The 19,767-nt window shown below is 44.9% G+C and overlaps 1 protein-coding gene and 1 long non-coding RNA gene across 6 annotated transcripts in view; one reads left to right on the forward strand and one right to left on the reverse strand.

Moving 5' to 3' along the window:
* The window catches only part of PRKACA (protein kinase cAMP-activated catalytic subunit alpha), a 60,215-nt gene that overhangs the window by 17,619 nt on the left and 22,829 nt on the right, over positions 1-19,767 (reverse strand). The window contains exon 1 of one of the 5 annotated variants that reach the window (XM_083430927.1): positions 9,815-10,383. The exons of the other annotated variants lie outside the window; for them this stretch is intronic. Coding sequence (XP_083287053.1) covers positions 9,815-9,821 — 7 coding nt within the window. The 5' untranslated portion in view covers positions 9,822-10,383. Of the gene's footprint in view, positions 1-9,814; positions 10,384-19,767 lie in introns of those variants that run through there. 5 annotated transcript variants of the gene reach the window in all.
* Positions 10,243-15,015, forward strand: LOC310673097. Its single transcript, XR_014508846.1, has 3 exons — positions 10,243-10,367; positions 11,817-12,251; positions 14,658-15,015. It is a non-coding gene; the product is annotated as an uncharacterized lncRNA (long non-coding RNA).

A 19,767-nucleotide genomic window follows, 5' to 3' on the forward strand; every position in this document is an offset into this window, starting at 1 on the left:
GCTCATTTTCAGTCGTCCCCCCCCCCCATCATGGAGATGCAGCTTCTCCTGGCATGAGATCAGAAGACCGTAAAATGGAGGAGCCCCTGAAATAAGGTTGCTTTGCACCAGCCTCTTATTTCCTACAGGAGAGGTACCTGACACAAAGGGAACATGGCCAGGCGCTGTCTGGGGATGCTTTCACAGCATCCTCCCACTCCAAACCTTCACAGCAATCCTCCCACCCAATTCCTTCATGCTGCAGCACAGAGCGGCTGGATTTCCCCGAGACACGCACACAAACAGACGTGGAGCTGCAGCTCAGCCTGTCTGACCTACTTTCCCTTTGTCTCCTGCTTTATCCACATTACTTACAGAGCGCCACCAGCTTACACCTTCCTGCACAGATCCCAGCCCCCTCCCCACTCCTCAAGGAGATTTCTTTTGCCACGTAAGAAAATTCTGGCAGCTCTTCCCCCCTTCCTAGGGCCATCTCAGCATTATATTTTAGCTCCATGGGGCCCCCTCCAAAAAGGGGCAGCAATCACCCCTCCCCATCTCCAGAACACTGACCTCTTCCATAAGCCATGAGGGACCCCCGACAGCGACAGAGCACCACAGGCCTTAAGGCCAGGCTGAGCACTATGATCTCATCTAACCTCAGGCCGTCAGTCGCTCCTGCGTCATGCCCAAGAGCCTCCAACTGCACTCTAAACCATCAACCCTGTCTTGAGGTCTAGGCAAAGGGAGGGAACAATTCTGCATTCTTGATGGCTGCTCTGTTCTCCAGACAGAGGCCTGGTTCACACAGAACACTAAACCACGGTTTGTTAAAACAAGCCATGAGTTGTCTCACAGATGAGCAAGCAAACCATGGCTTGTTTTTCTCCAAAGTTTGGTTCAGCTGCTCTCAACTCATGCCTTTGTAGTTCAGTGAGCATCTGGGGCGGGGAGGCCAAACAAACCATGGTTAAGGAAGGGTGTTTGGCTTGGTGAGAGTTGCAAAACTTAATTACAACAAACTAAGGGTCATAAACCAGCAACGAACCACAGCTTCAGATCATGGTTTGTTAGCAGTAAACAAACCATAGTCAAGCCACTAGGCAGGCTTTGCATAAAACACTAAGCCGTGGTTTCATAAACCATAGTTTAATAAACCTTGGTTTAGTGTTAGGTTCAGAGTGTGGTTTAGGGGCTGGGAGTTTATTTTGCCTGAAAGTGAGCCCTGAACATTCGCCTGGCTCCATAATGAAGCCGATATCCCCTAGCAATATGGGCTTCCAAGTTATGGCACACAAAACTCAAGACATTGCATTGCAATCCAAACATGTGCATTTACATGCCAAATCAGAGAAAGATGTAATAAATACTGTCTCATCAATATGTATATTTCAAATAAGAGAAACTGTGGTTTAAAAAACCACTTTGGCTAAAATTTAGATAGGCCACCAGGAACAGGAAAAAAATTCCTTAAGACAACCTCTCTCATTCTTGGGTTACCAGATGGTGTTGGACCACATGTTTCATCATTACTGACTGCTGTACAATTTCTCGCCCAGTGAACTTGCATCATTCCTCAAGGGACATGAGTAGGCAAACTAAGGCCCGGGGGCTGGATCCGGCCCAATCGCCTTCTCAATCCGGCCCGCAGACGGTCCAGGAATCAGCGTGTTTTTACGTGAGTAGAATGTGTCCTTTTATTTAAAATGCATCTCTGGGTTATTTGTGGGGCCTGCCTGGTGTTTTTACAGGAGTACAATGTGTGCTTTTATTTAAAATGCATCTTTGGGTTATTTGTGGGCCATAGGAATTCATTCATTCCCCCCCCCAAAAAAAATATAGTCCAGCCCCCCACAAGGTCTGAGGGACAGTGGACCAGCCCCCTGCTGACCCCTGCTCAAGGCTATAATTGTGATGTGCTAATCTCCTCTTCTCCCAGCTTTCAAATGGCACTGTAAGAGTCATTGTGGTGTAGTGGCTACATAACTGAATTTGAACCATGAAGCTCAATGGTTTTGAAGGGGTTTTTTTGCGGGGTGGGGCGGGGGGAAATCACACAAGCAACATAACTTAATTCACAAGGCTGCTGGGAGGAAAAAACTGATAATCCCACATACGTTACCTTGAGTTCCTTGGAAAAACGTAATACAAGTGTGAAAGTGCAAGTAATTGTTTGTTCCTCTTGTTGGATGTTGGCAACAATAATCTTGCAGGATCAGAATTCTAGGTTCATCAAGTGTAGTATTTGGTCTCTAACCAGGACCAACCACATACCCTTGGAAAATTGATAACTAGGACATGATTTCAATAATCATCCTCTGTCTGTTCACTGCCTCTGGTAAGGAAAGATATAGTGCATCTGCAAACCATGACCTACAGCCACTGAGAGACCCATCTATGGGAGCTAACCTATTTCAGTTGACAGTGACAATGACAGTGTTAGTGGCCTTCCAAACTGTGAGATGAATTCCGTAAGTTGAAAACAGTGCTTGCTTTAATTTGTCCTGAACTTGCTGTCAAAGTATTAGAGAACTTCAAGCTCCAATGTTTTGGTTTCTTTCACACCATTCCTAAATAAGTGTGCGGCCTAAACTTCTCTTTGAAGGAAGTCCCATCCACCTGAATATCTTTAGCCACCCATTTCTTTACTTTCCTCCCCTTCTGTGATCTCTTTTTCAAAATCAGGCCACTAGAACTACATTGGCATTCCAAGCACAGCCATACCAGAGACTCATCCTGGCGTACTTGCCGTTTCATTTTCAGTCCCTTTTCATAGTAATTCCCAGTATCAGATTTGCTTTTCCTCCACTGCGCCAGCACACTGAGATGACGTCACTGCGCTTTCTACCATGACCCCAAGTCCTCGCTGGCAGTAGTGACAGCTCATTTAGATCCCATCAGTGTCTGTGCGGGAGTTTGTGTGTCCCAATGTGGAACACGAGGCGCTCGCTCACTCTGAAGCTCACCTGCCATTCTGCAGTGCTTCTGAATCATCCAGCTTGAAGAGTGCCTTTGAAGAAATGCTCACACCATTTTGTAGATTTCTTTTTTTAAGAAACAAAAAATTATTGGGAGTCTGAGCACTCCCCTACAGCACAAGACAGGCATGGGCATGTTCAGCTAGCCCTATTTTTAACCCAACAAGCTCTACCCACATTTTCTTCATCTCCCACACTAATGGCCCCTATCATTTCATGAAATTTCGTCTAGCGGCTTATTTGATAGATTTGCTTTAAACCATTATTTGAACTCCGTGCAATGGAGGCCTTCTGTGCTGGAATGCACATCTAATAAAGGTTTTCTAAGTGGTAGAAGCTGCCTTGTGCCAAAATCAGCCCACTGGCCCATCTTGCTCAGCACTGCCTGCAACACTTGACTGCCAGCGACTCCACAGGCTGGCAGGTGAGACACTTTTTCAACCTTGCTAGCGGTACAAGCAATTGAATTTGGGACCTTCAATGCACACAGAAGTATATGCTCTGCCACTGAGCTATGGCCCTTTCCAAAGACAGCTGTTCCCTCCCCCTGTATTACAGACCCAACATGAAGAGCTGTATTCTGTGGCCATGGTACCCACAGCCTGAGTTGAGAAGGCTGGGGAAGAGCGGATTCAGCTTTCCTTTCTGAAGCACTCTCACTGACCAGAATGCTTTGAAGCAAGTTTGCAAAAGGCAGCAGCATTCTGTTAAGTTTTGTGGCCCTCCAGGTGTCACTAGGCTCCAATTCCCATTTTACAGCATTTTACTGTACAATTTACAATTCAGCATTTTACAATCTTTTTGCTAGATCTGAAAAACAAAGGAATGGGCTTCATCTTTTCTCAATTTTAATGTATCTGGCACACCTTTGGATTTAATTCAGCTACTTGGGCATACAGAAAAAATAATTCTAAATGTTCAGGGTTCCACATAGCCTGAAACAGGAGGCCAGCAATACTATTCAAGATTCACATATTTTTGCTTTCCCACGTGTTATAAACATTCCCCGAGTCTGCTATAAAATGCTAACTTGCCCAGGGTTCAGGGCTGGTTGCCAGTCCTGAATCCAAGCGTTTTATTGAGATCTATGTATGCATGTGTGTATATATTGCTTCTGGAAGGGCAGCACTCACCAATATGGAGTGCAGGCACCTTTTGCTACCAAGGCAGCCATTTGGTGCTGGTACCCACAGCACTTTTATCAAGACATGAGTACGAGCACCTTATTTATTTTTTTAATTACCAAAATAGAGGAAAATATAGGGTGAAAATATTTTAGCCTCATGGCATGCATCCCCCAACCTCCCCCTCTGCTTGCCACTTTTAACGGACACCATCATTCTATGGCTCAACAGCCTGCAGCCCTTGACATAATTGCTAGACTAACACAGCATGCCCAACTTCCAATCTGACCCACTTTTTCCATCCTCCAGGGCAGAACTAAGAGCTGCTCACATAAAACAATGAAGGAAACCCAGGATTTTAACATTGCTGTAAATGGACAGCAGCAGCAGCATGGACCCCTCCCTGGCACCCAACCCCCTCCCAGAAGAGGCCAGCAGCAAAAAGACAGCACCTCTTACTTTTGGGGTGCAACATGAACCTAGAATTTCCCTCTTCAGACAGACATGAACTGCACCAGTAAATAGTCTATTTTTCTGTATGTCACTGACATTCCAAAGGTCTTAAAATGCCCACAGTGCTTTTTTTCTCTTTTCAAAAAGTTGTTCTCTCTTTCAGCTCACAAACTTACATACTTCTGCATGTCTCGCAGAGAGTCCTCTGAGTATGCAGAAATCATGACTTTATTTTTGGGTGGCCCTTGTTTCCTTTAAGAGGGTTCCCTTCATGAGATCTGGAGTGCATAGGGAGGGGCTGTGGAATCAGTTAAAGTGGGCCATCCATAAGCCTCAGCCAATATGGTTAATGGTCTGGGATTATGGGAGTTATAGTCCAGCAACTTCTGGGGGACACAGGCTCCCCACCCCAACTTTAGGGCTTCAGCAAATTTCTGTTGCAAATTTAGATACCCAATATATGTGTGAAAACATCCTTTCTATGACCACTAGAGGGCTCTTCTACCTTTCTTGTAATAGGTTTCTTATGCTAGCTGCTGTGAGAAATAGTACTGTATACTGTATACAAGACTGGGTTGGCCCAAGGGGGTTGGATTCTCCAGCCATTTCCCTTCCTAATTATGCTCCCCTCCCCACACATCCTCAACCACTGCTGCAGCCAGAATTGCAGATGACAACCGAACAAGAAATTGGTTGGCTGAATAGAAGCAACAAGGGGGAAAGAGCAGAAACACACCATTTGCCTCATTACGACAAAGCCCCAGGTGTTAAAAGCATCTCTTGCCACAGAAATAACTCTCCATTACACCATTTGAGCTGAGAGCACCCTTTAAACAGTGAACCCGATGAAGGCATTTTCTATTCACGTTGGCTTGGTCAGACTCCATGAATCCAGCTTATGGAACTAATCGACCATGTCCAATTGCACAAGAGCCTCACAGACTGACCTGTGCCAAGATAAACACCAGAGCATAGGGGACTAATAGAGATGCAGCCCTAGTAATCTTTCAAAGCCTCCGGTATCTCCTTCTTCTCCCACTGTATCCAAAACACAACTACTAGGCTGCATTGCTGGCAGATAAACTGAGCACAGGGCACTCAAGCAACATAGGCAGGCACTCTCTTTAACTGCGCCGATCTCCACCATGCACGCTTTCGTCCTCAAAGAGTTTCCCCATCAGGCTTATTCACCACGCAGAAGCTGCTCTCACCAGACACACAAATCCACCTCTTTTCTCTCTGCACTTTGGAGATCAGCAAAGCAACAGCCAGGGTGGAGCACCTTCTTCGACAGAGGGGCACCTCAAGAAAAGCTGCAGGAGCTGAAAGCTCAGTGCTAATCCACATGAAATACAATTTGCATATGATTTTCATGAGCATGGCAAATTAGAGCATCGTATGATGGACGTGCTGCGTTTATTTTTTAAAAAACCTTATTTTGTGTTTCCTATGGAGAAAGCCACCTCCAAATGTTATTTTGGCTGCTCTGCAGCTTAGGTCGCAGTCCTCTCACAAAATACTTGGTGGAAATGCTTATGATTAAGCTGCATATAAACGCCTTAAGAATAAACAAATGGAAGGGAATACAAAAGAAAATCTGCACTAGGGAATAAAAGCCCCAGTGTTATTTACGGAACGCATTTTGTGGAACCACGCATGCTTCAAATAATGGTTGGTATGGCACCATTTGCATTCCCAGGCAGATGGTATCTTCTGCATGGAGTAAAAACAAGGTCCAGGCTGCTCAAGGAGATGAACAGCACTACCTATCAGAAGGGAAGCTGAAGTAACTGTAGGTTACTAGGCATTCTGGCCATACAAGGGGGAAAGACTACAGGCAATAAACTTGTGCACAAACGCATATACATGCAGTGCCAGGAAATAAATAAAAAAATTCAAAGCAGGAAATAGTGGGAGAGAGCTGAACAGTCCTTGTTGCTTGTGAGGAGACCCTCCCCAGAGCCTGAAAAAGACATCAGGGACGGCGGAGGAAGCCCCAAAGAGACCCGAGCACACAGCCTCCCTCCCTAACAGCTGATGGGCGGGGTACTGCAGCAGCCACAGCCGCCACCACCACTACTTGCCTGCGTGTCCTCCAGCCTCCAACCAGCCCCAGAGCTGATATTGTAGTCTGCATTGTAGAGAAAGCTGGAGAGCAGGGAAAAGCAGGTGTTCAAAGGCTTTTTAGAGGGTGCTCCCCACTTACACAATTTTTGCTTATGTGCGTGGGCCCTGAAACATAATCCCTGCCTAAGTGGGGGGGACACCTGTATAGCAAGAGGGCACATGCGACTGAGAAACCTCTGGGCCTCCAGATACTGCTCACCTCCAGCTCCCATTGTCCCTTACCATTGGCCATGGTGGCTGGGGCCGATGCGAGTCAAAAGTCCAAGAACAGCTGGAGGGCCCCAGGTTCCCCACCCCTGCTTTACATGCAGAAGGCTCCAGGCTCAATCTCTAGTATCTCCAAGTAGGTTGGGAAAGACCTGTCTGAAATCCTGGAAAGGTGCTCGCAGTCAGTATAGACTAGAGATGGGAACCTGTGGCCATCCATGTTGCTGGGCTACAACTCTTATCATCCCTGGTCATTGGTCATGCCAGCTGGGACTGATGGAAGATGGAGTCCAACATCTGGAGGGCCAGAGGGACTCCATCCCTAAATTAGATTGACCAATTGTCTGCTTTGGTGGAAGGTAGCTTCCTGTGTTCCTGACACACATACACTAGCCTCCCATTAGGAACTTCTGGTTGGGCCCAGATAAAAATCCCCATCTTCCAGAAGTTAAACTTCAATTGGAAGGGGTAGGACCTTTCCAGCAGGTTTGGAATGAGTTCCCAGAAGAAGTGTGGCAATGATTTTCACGATTACATTTTAGAAATGCAAGGGAAAGATCTTTTTGCAGGACTGTTGGGAAGCAGTCTGCGTGGGATTCTTATTTGTACTGATCTGCTGCATCTGAACATTGCCACCTCAATGTTCCTCATTTAATGTTTTACTGGTTTTGTTTCACCACTTTATCACTCTGGGTCTTTTCAGCATTAATTTAGATATGAAATTAGAATTTAATCTTGCTCCTGCACTGCTAGCAACTGGAGACGGAAACCAATATATTCTCCAACACAAGGGGCCTCCCTCCTCACAAGGTTTCCAAAACAACAACGAAAAAGCATCATCATTTGGCTAACAAGTCTCTTGAGGGGCAAGTGTTGGCTTTGGTGCGTAACTTGTATGTTATCTCAGAGGGATCTTAGACATCCTAAGAGTCTTGGTGATAGGCAAGCACAGGCCAGCCAGATGTTATCAATACACTGCCTTGCATTCTCCTGTCTTTTTCAGTGGCTATACAGGAACAGATGCCATTGTAATCTCTCTAGTATAGAAAGCCAGTCAGCAAAAGGATGGGATACAGACTAGCAGATTTAGGGCAGATCCATGCCGTACCCTTGAAGCACAACCAACACACAGTTAAAGCACATAACTTCCTCCGAGGAATCCTGGAATATGTAGTTGAAGGTACTGGGGGGGGGGGAGAAACAGAGTTCCCAGGATTCTTTCGGGAAAGTCATGCGCTTTAAATATGTGTTGGGATGTATGGTGTGCATGTGCCCTTAATTTCTAGGCCAAGTGCAGGTAATCTGGTTCTATAACCTCACCCCCTCAACCCTTCTAAGAAATATCCTATGACCAGTAAACCAATGCCCACAATTGGAATCAACCATGGGACAGATTTATGCAAATTTCATTTTGGTTGTGATACTCTTGAGGATGTGAAATATTTATTTTTTTATTTCTTATTACATTTATATCTCGCTCTTCTCCCAAGGAGCTCAGGGCACCATACGCAATTCTATTATCCCCCCTTCCTCCAATTATACTAACATAAGTTGTGAGCAGATTAGGCCAAGAGTCACTGATCCAAGGGCACCCAGTGGGTTTCATAGCTGAGTGGGGATTAGAACCCAGGGTCTGCCCAGTCAAAGTTCAATACTGTAACACTACATCACAATGACTCTATTTTTTATTGGGGGCTGAAACAGGAAGTCTCATGACATCTCAGCTCAGCCATGACATCTGTGAACATGGTCCTAATAAGTGACAGGACAGTGTTTCTGAGAAAAAGCATGGTGCAGTTTATTCACCAATAGGCTGCCCCTCACCCTATAACTGAGACTGTAGTGACCAGGTCAGAAGGTGTAACAACAGATATTAATAGGGGGAGAAAGAAAGGCCTCTAGAGAAGACCAGTGGTCAAAGTGAACAGGCATAGGTTTCCAGGGGGAAATGTTTTCACCTGCCATTTGTCACTGAAAGCCAAATTAGATGTAACACTTAAATGCACCATTAGGAAGCCAGTCAGTTAAAAAAATATATAGAGGGAAGTTTAACCTTTTCCTCCTACCCCACAAATGATGAGCCTTCTTCACCCTTGCCATTCCCATGAGTTTGGAATACTGATAAAATGTTAGAATTCCAGGAAAGAAGAAAATCTGCTTCATGACAGCAGAAGATTCATCCATATCCTTAATGTTTAGCAGAATCTAAACAGCTATTTCTGATACTTCATCACAACCTTGAGGGCTAGACATTTTATTTAAATACAATCATGCCCAATGGACTGGGTGAAAGTTATCAGAATGTGCTTTAGATGGCTTGTCAGCAAGGAGACATTCTTGAGCATGTTGATCCTTAGATTTCTCCTAATTGACCCTCCTTACTCTTTATGATGCCAACACCTTTGATTTCTGAGGCTTTGAATCTACTACTTAGAATAAACTGGCAGATTCTTCCTTCATATAAGCATTTAAAACAGCAATTAGGATGGTAATAGCAGCAAGAAAGCTCAGCTCAAACTACGACGTGCTGCAAATTCATAAAGCAAAAATGGTACCCTTAGAGAGAAAACAGCAGCTCTGAGCATCTTTTGTTCAACGCTCAAGGTTCTTTAACTGGAAATAAAAGGGGATAAATTCTGGAGTTAGTGGAAACATAATTCATCAGGAATAACTCCCCCAAGGCTAACCATTTAAATAGTTTCTACATATGTCTATGACAGTCAGAGCTGATTTGTTGTAGGGGCTGCATGTGAGTACAAACCCATCTGCTCAAAAATTTACTGTGCCACATTCAGCGTCACAGATAGATCCATGTGTGTCTTTGTCTTTAGAGCCCTTTTCTCACCATACATTCCTTGAAAGAAGCAGCTGTCTAATAAACACAGGGAGCGAGGGAGAAAGCAGACAGCAGTCCGTTCACCCACCCAGGACCCCGTGGTTCCTTACCATCCATTCGGTGGCCCTCAACCCCAAGGGTCCACCTGGTGACCCGGCTGTTTCCGTAGCTGCAACCATACAGTTAAAAGGTCAAAACGGGTGGTGGGGAAGGGCTGACCCGACGGCTCATGGGGGACTTTGCCCCCGGTGGCAAAAGCAAACAAGGCCCCCGCCTGGAGCTCAACTTCTCCTGGAAGCGAAAGAGAGTCCCCAGCCAGCAAAGGGCTGAGCGCAGCTCCAGGGCACGCCTGTTTCGCCTTCTCTCCCTTTCCTTCGACTGCATCAGTGTAGGCCACCGTTATAGCCAGCAGGAGTGATCTACCATAGCACCTGGAAAGGCTCCTCTGGAACACCTGCTGCTTATTCAGACACAGCAGGCTCCGCCTTGAAGATCCACCATACACGGAGCTCCTGAGATTCCAAGTGGAGCAGCGAGGCTTGAACTAGGCCATGCCAACGTGGCCTCTGCCTAGAGATGAGGTCGAGAAAGTCATCGCAGATGCTGTGCAAACCATTTCCCCCCCAGTGTAACACTTCCCCGAAGTCCAGAAACAACTGTTCTGTAAGTGGGACAGCTGGTTACGAAACAATGCTGGGGGGGAGAAGGGGGGCAGGGGATCACATGATGGCAATGCAAAGAGAAAGAGAGGAGGAGGTGGCGAGAAAGATACTGCCAGTCACCAAAGGCAGCTCATTCACAAGCCTATCACAAAAGGCTGCCGTAGATCCTCCCCCCACGCCCTGCAAACTGACCCAAGCCAAGACCAGCCTGCATTATTAGGCAACTTGTGTTTTTGCTTGTTTTCAAGTGGTGCCTATACATCTCTTTTCTATTCCTCAAGAGGGGCAAGGAAGCAGAGAAAGTAAAAGCCCAGGTCTCCAGCTGGTGCCGAGAGAAACCCTTTCTTTTGTTCCCTCGGAATGAAAACATTTTATCAGCCCAGCCGTAAGATTTTCATTCTGCCATTAGTGATCTCAGTTCCACCTTGAGCTCCTGCTTCACTCACCCTCATTACTTGTTAGGTTTTTACTTTGATGTGTGTGAGTGAAGTGCCATGCGGCTGCTGAAAAAGAGAGGAAGCCCCAAAGATTGAAAAGGCATCGCCTCTTAACCCAGCCACCCCAGAGCAGATCCTAAAAACAAACAAACACCAGAGCAGAAAGCAAGTTCAAGCACATGCTTGCCAAGAACAGATAGCCCTGTGTCTCTTTTCATTAATAGAAACAGGTTAACACAGGCTTAAAGTAACCTATACAAGAGTAGCTCCTAATCCAAAAGAAAATACCAAGGGATGAGAGGAGAGTGGCTTGTTTACATGGCCTGCAGGTGATGACCAGTGAGATAATAAGGCATGACAGCTACACCGCAATTGCCAATTTACTAGAAGATTAAGCATATACAGCTATCCAGCACAGGACTCTCTCGAGGTGGTGGCCCAACAGAAGTAGCTAGAGATAAGTAGCAGGATTCACGTGGAAATACGAAGTAGAATGAAATCTACAACATAGACACACACATATATATATTTGAGGGGATAAAAGGAGTCCTATCCAGCACAAGTACAATGAAATGCCAGAAGGCCCAAGGCTTCACATTGCTCCCTCAAGTCAGAGCTGGACTAATTTCTCAAGAGAAAAGCAGTACAGTGATTTCAGAAGGAATGACTGCTCGGTAGCTGAGCTAAAGATAACCTCCATACAGAGGATGCTCAAAGATCAGCCCAACCTTCTCAGAGCGTCTCATAAGCAAGAATGGATCAAAAGCAACCCCCCCCCCCAGCTTTTGCTTTTCGGGCATCAGCTGGCTGAGTCTGCCTCAGAATTTTGTAATAGCCCCTGTGAAGAGCATCCAATGGTTTCTGGCAGCATATGGGAGGGAGGCTCTTTCTGAAAGTGCCAGGTTCTGAATGTGTCTGAAGGAATGATGGTCAGCAGGCTCCGAGAATACTGGAAGGGAGGGAGATACCGTCAAACAACTGATGGCGTCAGTCCTTGGTTTTCTTCATTTCAGGAGCACTTCTTACTGAAGTCTGTTCAATGGGAAGGTGACTACCCAACTGGACAATTTTTAATTTATATATTTCTACTGCATCAGACCAACACTTACCTGAATCTAGAACCATGGAAGGCACCACATTAAGCCGCATGAAATGCAAATCCATTAACCTCACAAGGTATCTGAAGAAGTCTGCATGCACATGAAAGCTCATACCAAGAACAAACTTAGTTGGTCTCTAAGGTGCTACTGGACATTTTTTAAAAAAAATTTAAAATATATTTCTATGCCACTTTCAGACATGGCAAACATCCTTCCAACCTTCAGACGCACATGGAAATGTTTCACCTGTAAAGTAGTGCAAAGCACTACAGTTGGAGGCAAAACAGCATGGTATACTTCTTGATGGATCAGACTACCCTAGAAGGCCTATTACCAACAGGTTCCAAGGTGAGTAATGGTTTTCTTTAGTGATGCAGGCACAGTTACATATTTTTTAAACCTATTTGGTCTGAAATTGTTTGAGCCCTATATGCCATCTTTTTTAGATTTTATGATCTCCCCCCAAAAAGGGGGGGGGGAATCATGACCATGCCTACCATGTAACAAGGTAGAGTTCTGCTGTATGTGGCACCAAAGGGGCAGTGATGAAGAGATGGATGAAGGCAAGAATCTGTGCCTGAATAGGTGGCAAAGCCATTTTAAAATGCTGACCCTAGTAGACATAATTCGGGCTCTACTTGAGGCAGCAAAATGCCTAGGGGTGGCACAAAAGAGATTCCCAGAAGACCCCAAGAATGCCACACCAAATGATGACTTGCAATCATGGAGAACACAGGTGTTCCAGGCAGCTGCATATCTCATAACAGAACTCCCTTTCTCTAAGGGTCAGACAGTAGAAGCAATGCAAGATGCCCCCATTTGCACCATCAGTCAGAGGCAGATATTAAGGTAGGTTGACTTCCTTTCAACTTTGTTTTGGAGGTCCCATTTCCTGCCCTGATCATATTAGGAAAGAACATCAGGCTTTGATTGCTATCATAGATTCTCCTTTCAAAACATTTTTCCAGCCAACACTTTTCAAAAAGCTAATGCTCTTTTTGAAGCTTTCAGCTGTTAAACATTCATTGCTATTCTGCTGCCCTTCCTCTTCCTATTTCAGGATCATGGACTTCAGCAGTTCATAGTTACTTTCTTTTACATAGCCAACTGTTTTCACAGACTCAAACATTTCCTTCCTATTAGTCAGATTCTGATCTAAAAATAGCATGTCCCTCATTGTTTCCTCAACTTTCTGAAGGAGAAGTTTGTTGAGAACAAGTAGGAACCCTGTTTATGTATTCCATTTAAAATATGGCAAAAGTGCTTTTGTACTTCTACTTGATATGGAATTTTTTTGCTAGTGCAGTCCAGTCCTGCGAGCAGCCAACGTGGAAGCTTACATGCTCAGTGGAGGAATCTGGAGTTTTGCTGTGGCTCTCTCTGTCTTGATTCTCTCCTCTCAGCAGCCACCAAACCCTTTCTATCATAATACGGCTCCCTTTCTCACTTAAGATTGGACATTGTTTTTTCCTCGCGAATTTCATTCTCTTGCATTTCCAGAATCTATGGCTCTTGGGCAGGTGTATCAATAAGAAACAATGACACCATTCAACACTGGCATTCAAGCTGCCAGTCCCTGGCTCACTTCCAGAATAGTCACCAGTTGGCGTTCTATGCACACAGATCCCATTCTGTGCTTGTGGGCAGTGGCAGGGGGCAGAGTCTCCACAAAGCACATTCACTGCTTTAGCACTGGCTATGTTCATCTGCTTGTATGCAGCTCATTTTTTTAAAAAAATAATAGAGCCCATAGAGCACAAGTCTCTTGTTAGGGCCCTTCAATATTTTTTTATGCAACGAGTATGCAGTTGCAACTCATGTCATGTGCAGTTGAGATGCCTTTCTCAGAAGCTGTGCTTCTGTTCCAAGAGTTACTGCACTTTGCCAGTGATGGCACTTACTATTTATGCCTGGGAAAAGCAATTCTTCCCATGCATAGGAGTCTTTGGTGCTATTACTACTGTGTGCAATGGGGCTGAGCAAATGCTACCAGCACCTGCCACTGGATAGGTGCAGTGTTATAAGTGACCATTCCATTCCTACCTCCCACCCAGTCCTGCTATAATATTCCTACCTTTATAGCTGAAAGATTCCTGCCATACAGTTGCTTTTAAATTATACTCCGTTTTTCAAGGAAGTCCAGGGAGTAGCATATATGGTTCTCCCTGCTCCCTCAGCTTTTATCCTCCTAGGTACCCTGCAAGGTAAGTTAAGCAGGAAGAGCTACTGTCTCAGGACAACCCAGTGAGCTTCATGGTTGAGCAGTGACTTGAACCTGTTCCCTCTTGAGCAGCTTTCCAAGAGCTGTATTCCAGAGAGGAAGCAGGACCAGAAGCAATAAGTAGGTGGGGCGACAGATGCAGCCCTTACTACCTTTGTATAGTAGGTTGCATTCTGACCATGCAGAAGCCACATCATGCAGAAGCTGACCATGCAAAAGTACATATCTCTCCATCCCAACGAGGAAGTGGGATCATTACAGTTCAAGGATGCATTCCAGCCAGCAAAAGCACTTGAGGAAGGCGTGAAGCAGGGCTGGTGAGATGTGTGGACTGAGGAGGAGAGGCAAGGGGTTTGAGAGGGTGGTGGCTTCTCAAATCTAGCTAATCTTTCTTCTGGCCCAGTTTTGCTACCAATGCTGCTTTGGTCACCATAAAGTATTTGTGTGTGAGAGAGGGGGGAGGTGTGGGGTAGCTTTGATGATATATTTTTATAATAATATACTTAATTATACCCCACCCTTTTTCCTGACAGGACTCAAGGCGGCTTACAGGTTAAAAACAAGAACCACTGATACTCCTGGACATCTCACTGGCTCTTCATACCATCTCTCTTGGTATACTTCTAGATCTGTTATCGCACATGTGATAAGAGATACCACTCTCTTCTAGTTCTTTTTCCACTTGACTGGTTGATTCCAGAAGATGTTGGAGGATCCTTCTTGTTTCTCATGCTGTTTAACATCTAAATGGCATAGCTGAGGAAAATCATCCAGGAATTTGGAGTCAGGTGCCATCAAAATGCTGAAAACACCTAGTTATTTTTCTCCTTTTAAATCTATTCCAGTGAAGTAGTAGATGTTGTGAGCCGCCGCCTGACGGACCAATAAAATGTAGCCCAATTCAAAAAAGACAAAAGTTTTGTTGGTAGGTGGTACGATGATCAAAGAGTTTGTAATTTGCCCTTTTGCAATACTACCTCAAAGATGAGGTTCAAAGACAGGCAATGTTAAGTGCTCAAGTCCTCAACTAGGCAGGCAAAAATTACTGACAGTAGCAAACACAGTCCAGGGAAGCTTCTTTAGGAAGTAGCTGACAAAAGTGGATGACAACAGACTGCGCCTCTACTGCTCTGCTTATAAGACCCTAAAGCAAAGCATCAAAATTACAAAATTAAGGCAAGAAGCTCATTGAGAACATCTTCCACTAAGTTATATGTGCAGAATGAAGACATTTTAGATACTGGAGGAGGTACCTTGAGACATATTGCAAGAACAAAAAGTATCAAAGCAGAAAGGAGCGAGCACAATTTCTGCTGAATTCTTCAGTGCCTTCAAAACAGAATTATGTAATAATTATGAGTGTACAGGTGCAGTCAGAATAATTTAACACAGCACCCAGAGAAAAAAGGTTGAGCACTCATCTCTCTTTAATCCTGAAGCCTTTATCTCAGCTACAGGTTGCTTTAATACCAGTCTGTCATGTTCTGTAAGAGGCCCACCTACAGGAGAGAGACACTGGTTTTCCACCCTTCAACCACAATGCCCCAGTGGTCTAGAAGATGAAGGACAAAGTAGCTTTGCCAGAGGCCCAGAACACAGTGACCCTAATCAATTTCCCTGGGAATAGATTGAACAGCCAGCCATGTCCCTAACACGGCTGCGCTCAATAGGAAACTGCAGCCGATTCAGGCCAAGAACCAAAATTAGCAGGCAAGCAGTGAGTCAAACAGCACCTCCCACCAGCTATTGTTTAGCACTTGCCCATCAGCTATTGCAGAGCTGAGGGTGCCAGCCCAACTTAGGCTTCAAAGTGGCATTCTATTCCACAATGTTGTGAACTTGCCATAGCATAAGATAGGGAAGGTACAAGGGAAATGGGGCGGGGAGAGGGAGAGGGAGAGAAAAAGCAGCAAGCCTTCCTACAAAAAGTAAGGATTCTTAACTTCAATGCCTTCTTGCACTATGATTTAACGAGATAACCATTCAATGCATGTACCAATCACACTTCTCCTGCAACGCTAGATGCACAATTGTCATAAGAATAATATGCAGTCCTTGCATCAACCAGGCCACATGGAGAAGTGGGGTTGCTGCTGCTTTATGCCTTGTCTTCAAGAGAGGCGAACTAATCTTTCAAGTTGTCGTAGAGCCTAAAGCACAGTGGGAGAAATCAATATTCTTAAATCAACAGTACCAAGACCTAGGAAGCAAAGGACCAGACCACTTGAACATATTTACACTTGGGAACATAATTCATCTCACTGAATGCGTACACCACAAATCTTGCAGGGATTTCTCATAAACAGCTCTACCTAGCTGCCAACCGTTCCAAGTCTGCACAGGTTTTAACTATGCATCTGACTGTTACTAAGGGAAGGGAATCCCTGGGAATAGAGACAACATGTGTTGCCTAAATTACAAGTCCCTTTGACATCTGCTCTATATAACTGGCATGGGAAGGCTTTGGTGGGCTTTAGGAGACCTGGAGAAGCAACTGGTCCTGCTAACACTAAGCTTCCAGGAGTGATCAACATAGGAAGTCTGCCACGTTTCAGCCAGGAGTACCAATAACACATAGTCAATCCTTGTTTAAATGAAATTGGCCAGCCAACCTAGCTCTAAGGGCGCAGATGCTTAAGGCCTAAAATTTCACTGACAGATGCACTCTATGCATCTTCCCCAGTGGGTGGATGCCAGGTGGTTGACAAGTAACATACTTGTTTATTGTTGCTTAGGCATTTAGGGTTGCCAAGCTAATATAAGCTCAAAGACAGTCACATTTAAACCTGGATTTGGACAGGGCAAGGTAGGCAAGCAAATCCAGCCAGCAGTTCTGGAGAAGATGACACAAATGTAGAGAACACCTTGTTTGAAAGGACATCTCTGAAAAACAGAAACAAATTTTTCAGTGCTTAGCAGGGTAGACAAAACCCACCCTGATTTAACTAGCATGCTTTCTTTATGAGGATTCTATAAACATGAAATACAGGGATCACTGATAGATCCAGAGAAATCTCATCCTACTGCAGAGTTGCTTAATTAGTTAATTCAAATGAAACTATGCAGGAAGCTAAATAGCCACCAATCATTCATGACGTTACCCTGTATTTTTATGCTCTAGGCCAGGGGTGGGCTGAAGATACTCTACTAACAGATCCCCAAGGGGTTTATAGTAGATTATTAAAAAACTAAGGATTAGAAATCCTTGCCAATGGCAGCAACAAAATGACCCCCTACTGTCTTACATTATACTGTTGAAATGAACTGCTCCAATTGGCTTGTCAATTTTGGAAACATCGGAGGAGATCGGAAGCACTTCACATTTCCCAAGTGCTCTGATCTTGAAATAAATAAAAAACCAAAAGAAGACAGAGCTGATGGCAGATGCGCATTACAGGTAATGGCCTTGCTGTGTGTTAGATTGGGTGGATTGGCTGATGCAAAGGGACCAGCCCTGCAGTGACCTTCTGGTCTTCAGCAAGCCAGAGAGTTGTGCAGTGTTAGCTGGAGTTCTGATTTATTATCTGCCTGGCAAAGAAGAGGCAGGGTGTTGTGTGGTGAGCACCCTCTCTGGAGCAGGCTGAAGTCTGGCAAAAGCCTGGGGTTCCTCACAAGAGGGTTCAAGGCAACTGAACATGATAACTAATCAGCAGCTAGTGCAAATCATGTAGAATCAGCATTCATATACCGTATTTTTCGCTCTATAAGACGCACCAGACCACAAGACGCACCTAGTTTTTGGAGGAGGAAAACAAGAAAAAAAATATTCTGAATCTCAGAAGCCGGAACAGCCAGAGGGATCACTGCGCAGTGAAAGCAGCAATCCCTCTTGCTGTTCTGGCTTCTGCGATAGCCGTGAGCCTGCATTCGCTCCATAAGACGCACACACATTTCCCCTTACTTTTTAGGAGGGGAAAAGTGAGTCTTATAGAGCAAAAAATACGGTACATTAATTACCGATTCAAAGTGCCTTGCATTCTGGCAGCAACTAACTGAGGTTTCCAAACACTTTTGAAAGGCAGCCCCACATAAACAGTTACAGCACTGTCATCTGAAGGTCACTAGAGGAATGACTGTGGCAAGATTCCCCTGTGTCAGGGAGGATGATAGCTGTTGCACCTGGTGATACTGGGAAAAGGCACCCCTCACCACCTGCAGAAACAGGACCCAGATCAAGAAGCACCCCCAAACTAAGCACCTGCACTTTCACACTTTCCACCCAGAACAGGCTGCAAAACCAATCTCATATCACATGGTCCAACTACCAACAGTACCTCTTCTGTCTGAATTATGTTTCCCCTCATTGCATCCTATCCAATCCATCACAGATATCAGACAGCGATTCAGCCTTTCAACTATCTTACAGGAACAAATGAAAATGAGAGAGAGGTGGCTGTCATCTGCATACTGATGACTCCCCAGCCAAAATCTACAATTGACCTCTGTCAGCAGTTTCATGTAGATGCTGAACAGAATCTACATGTGTATTGTATATGCTAAATAGTTCCAAAATGTTCTGCTGGTGGTTTTGAACACTTTCCTTCATGTGCAACACACTCAGATGCAGCATGGAGGAGGTGTCAATGCCAAAAGATTAAAGGGGCCAAAGAAGAATCTGGCATCAGATGTTCTACAAGCTTCTATTTTAGACCAAGCAGCATTGCCAAAACATTGTGACAGTTTTGTTTAAACATACTTGAGGATCCAAGAAAAGACTGCATTCACTCCCTTTTGCCTAAGATGAAGGAGTAATGTGTGGTCCAGACAGAACAATAGAAAACCTACCATCTATTTACAACCCATCACCCTAGAGGTAGACAACACCACGACTTAAGATACAGCCAGTGACAGAAATAGAATATGACATCACACCAACTCAACAACAAAAGCTACAATCCTGACTGGTAGTGGCAGCAAAGAGGAAAAAGCAACAATCATCAGCCCATGACTTTCACTCACATCACTCTGTCAACCTCAGACTGAAATTCCCTATGTCAACAACTCTGACCACACATTTTAACCAAAACAGCTAAAGTGACAACATCAGTTGGAGAGGCTGGAGGAAAAACTGTCAAAATGGGAAGAAAGTTTTGAAACACACACGGGCAAAGAGAATTTGCTTCTTAATAATGACCTTTGCCAACATCTTCCCCAAAATTTGCAATTCTCCCCCCAAAATGTGGGAGAACATCCAGGAACGCTCCAGCTATCCTTTCTCTAGGTCAGGGAACTTCTGCCCCGCCAATGTGAGACTACAACTCACACCATCCCTTCCTATTGGCTATTTGGGCCAGGGTTGATAGAAGCAGAAGCCCAACAACTTTGGGAGAGTTACAGGCTCCCCACCTCTACTCCATGCAGAGTTAGAGCTTGTAAAGAAGATTCAGCAGCATCCGGCACCAACAGCTTGATAACAAATAGTAAGAAGTTGCAGTGGGCTTTTGAGAACCGATGGGGCTTCTCTAAGGCCAAAATCAAAGCCACACACCAAGCAGCTGTGGCCTCATTAAAGTTGGGCACCCTACACTTTAGCTTAGCATGAGGAAAGAGGTAGTCAACAGTCATAGCCAGAATGGCTGTCAGAGCTAAGGCTATAGCCATTTGCGGGCTTCTCTGAAAAATATCAGAGCCCTATTTCAGATT

This window comes from Podarcis tiliguerta (genome assembly GCF_965153285.1).
Source record: "Podarcis tiliguerta genome assembly, chromosome: 2".
In the NCBI taxonomy this organism is placed as follows: domain Eukaryota; kingdom Metazoa; phylum Chordata; class Lepidosauria; order Squamata; family Lacertidae; genus Podarcis; species Podarcis tiliguerta.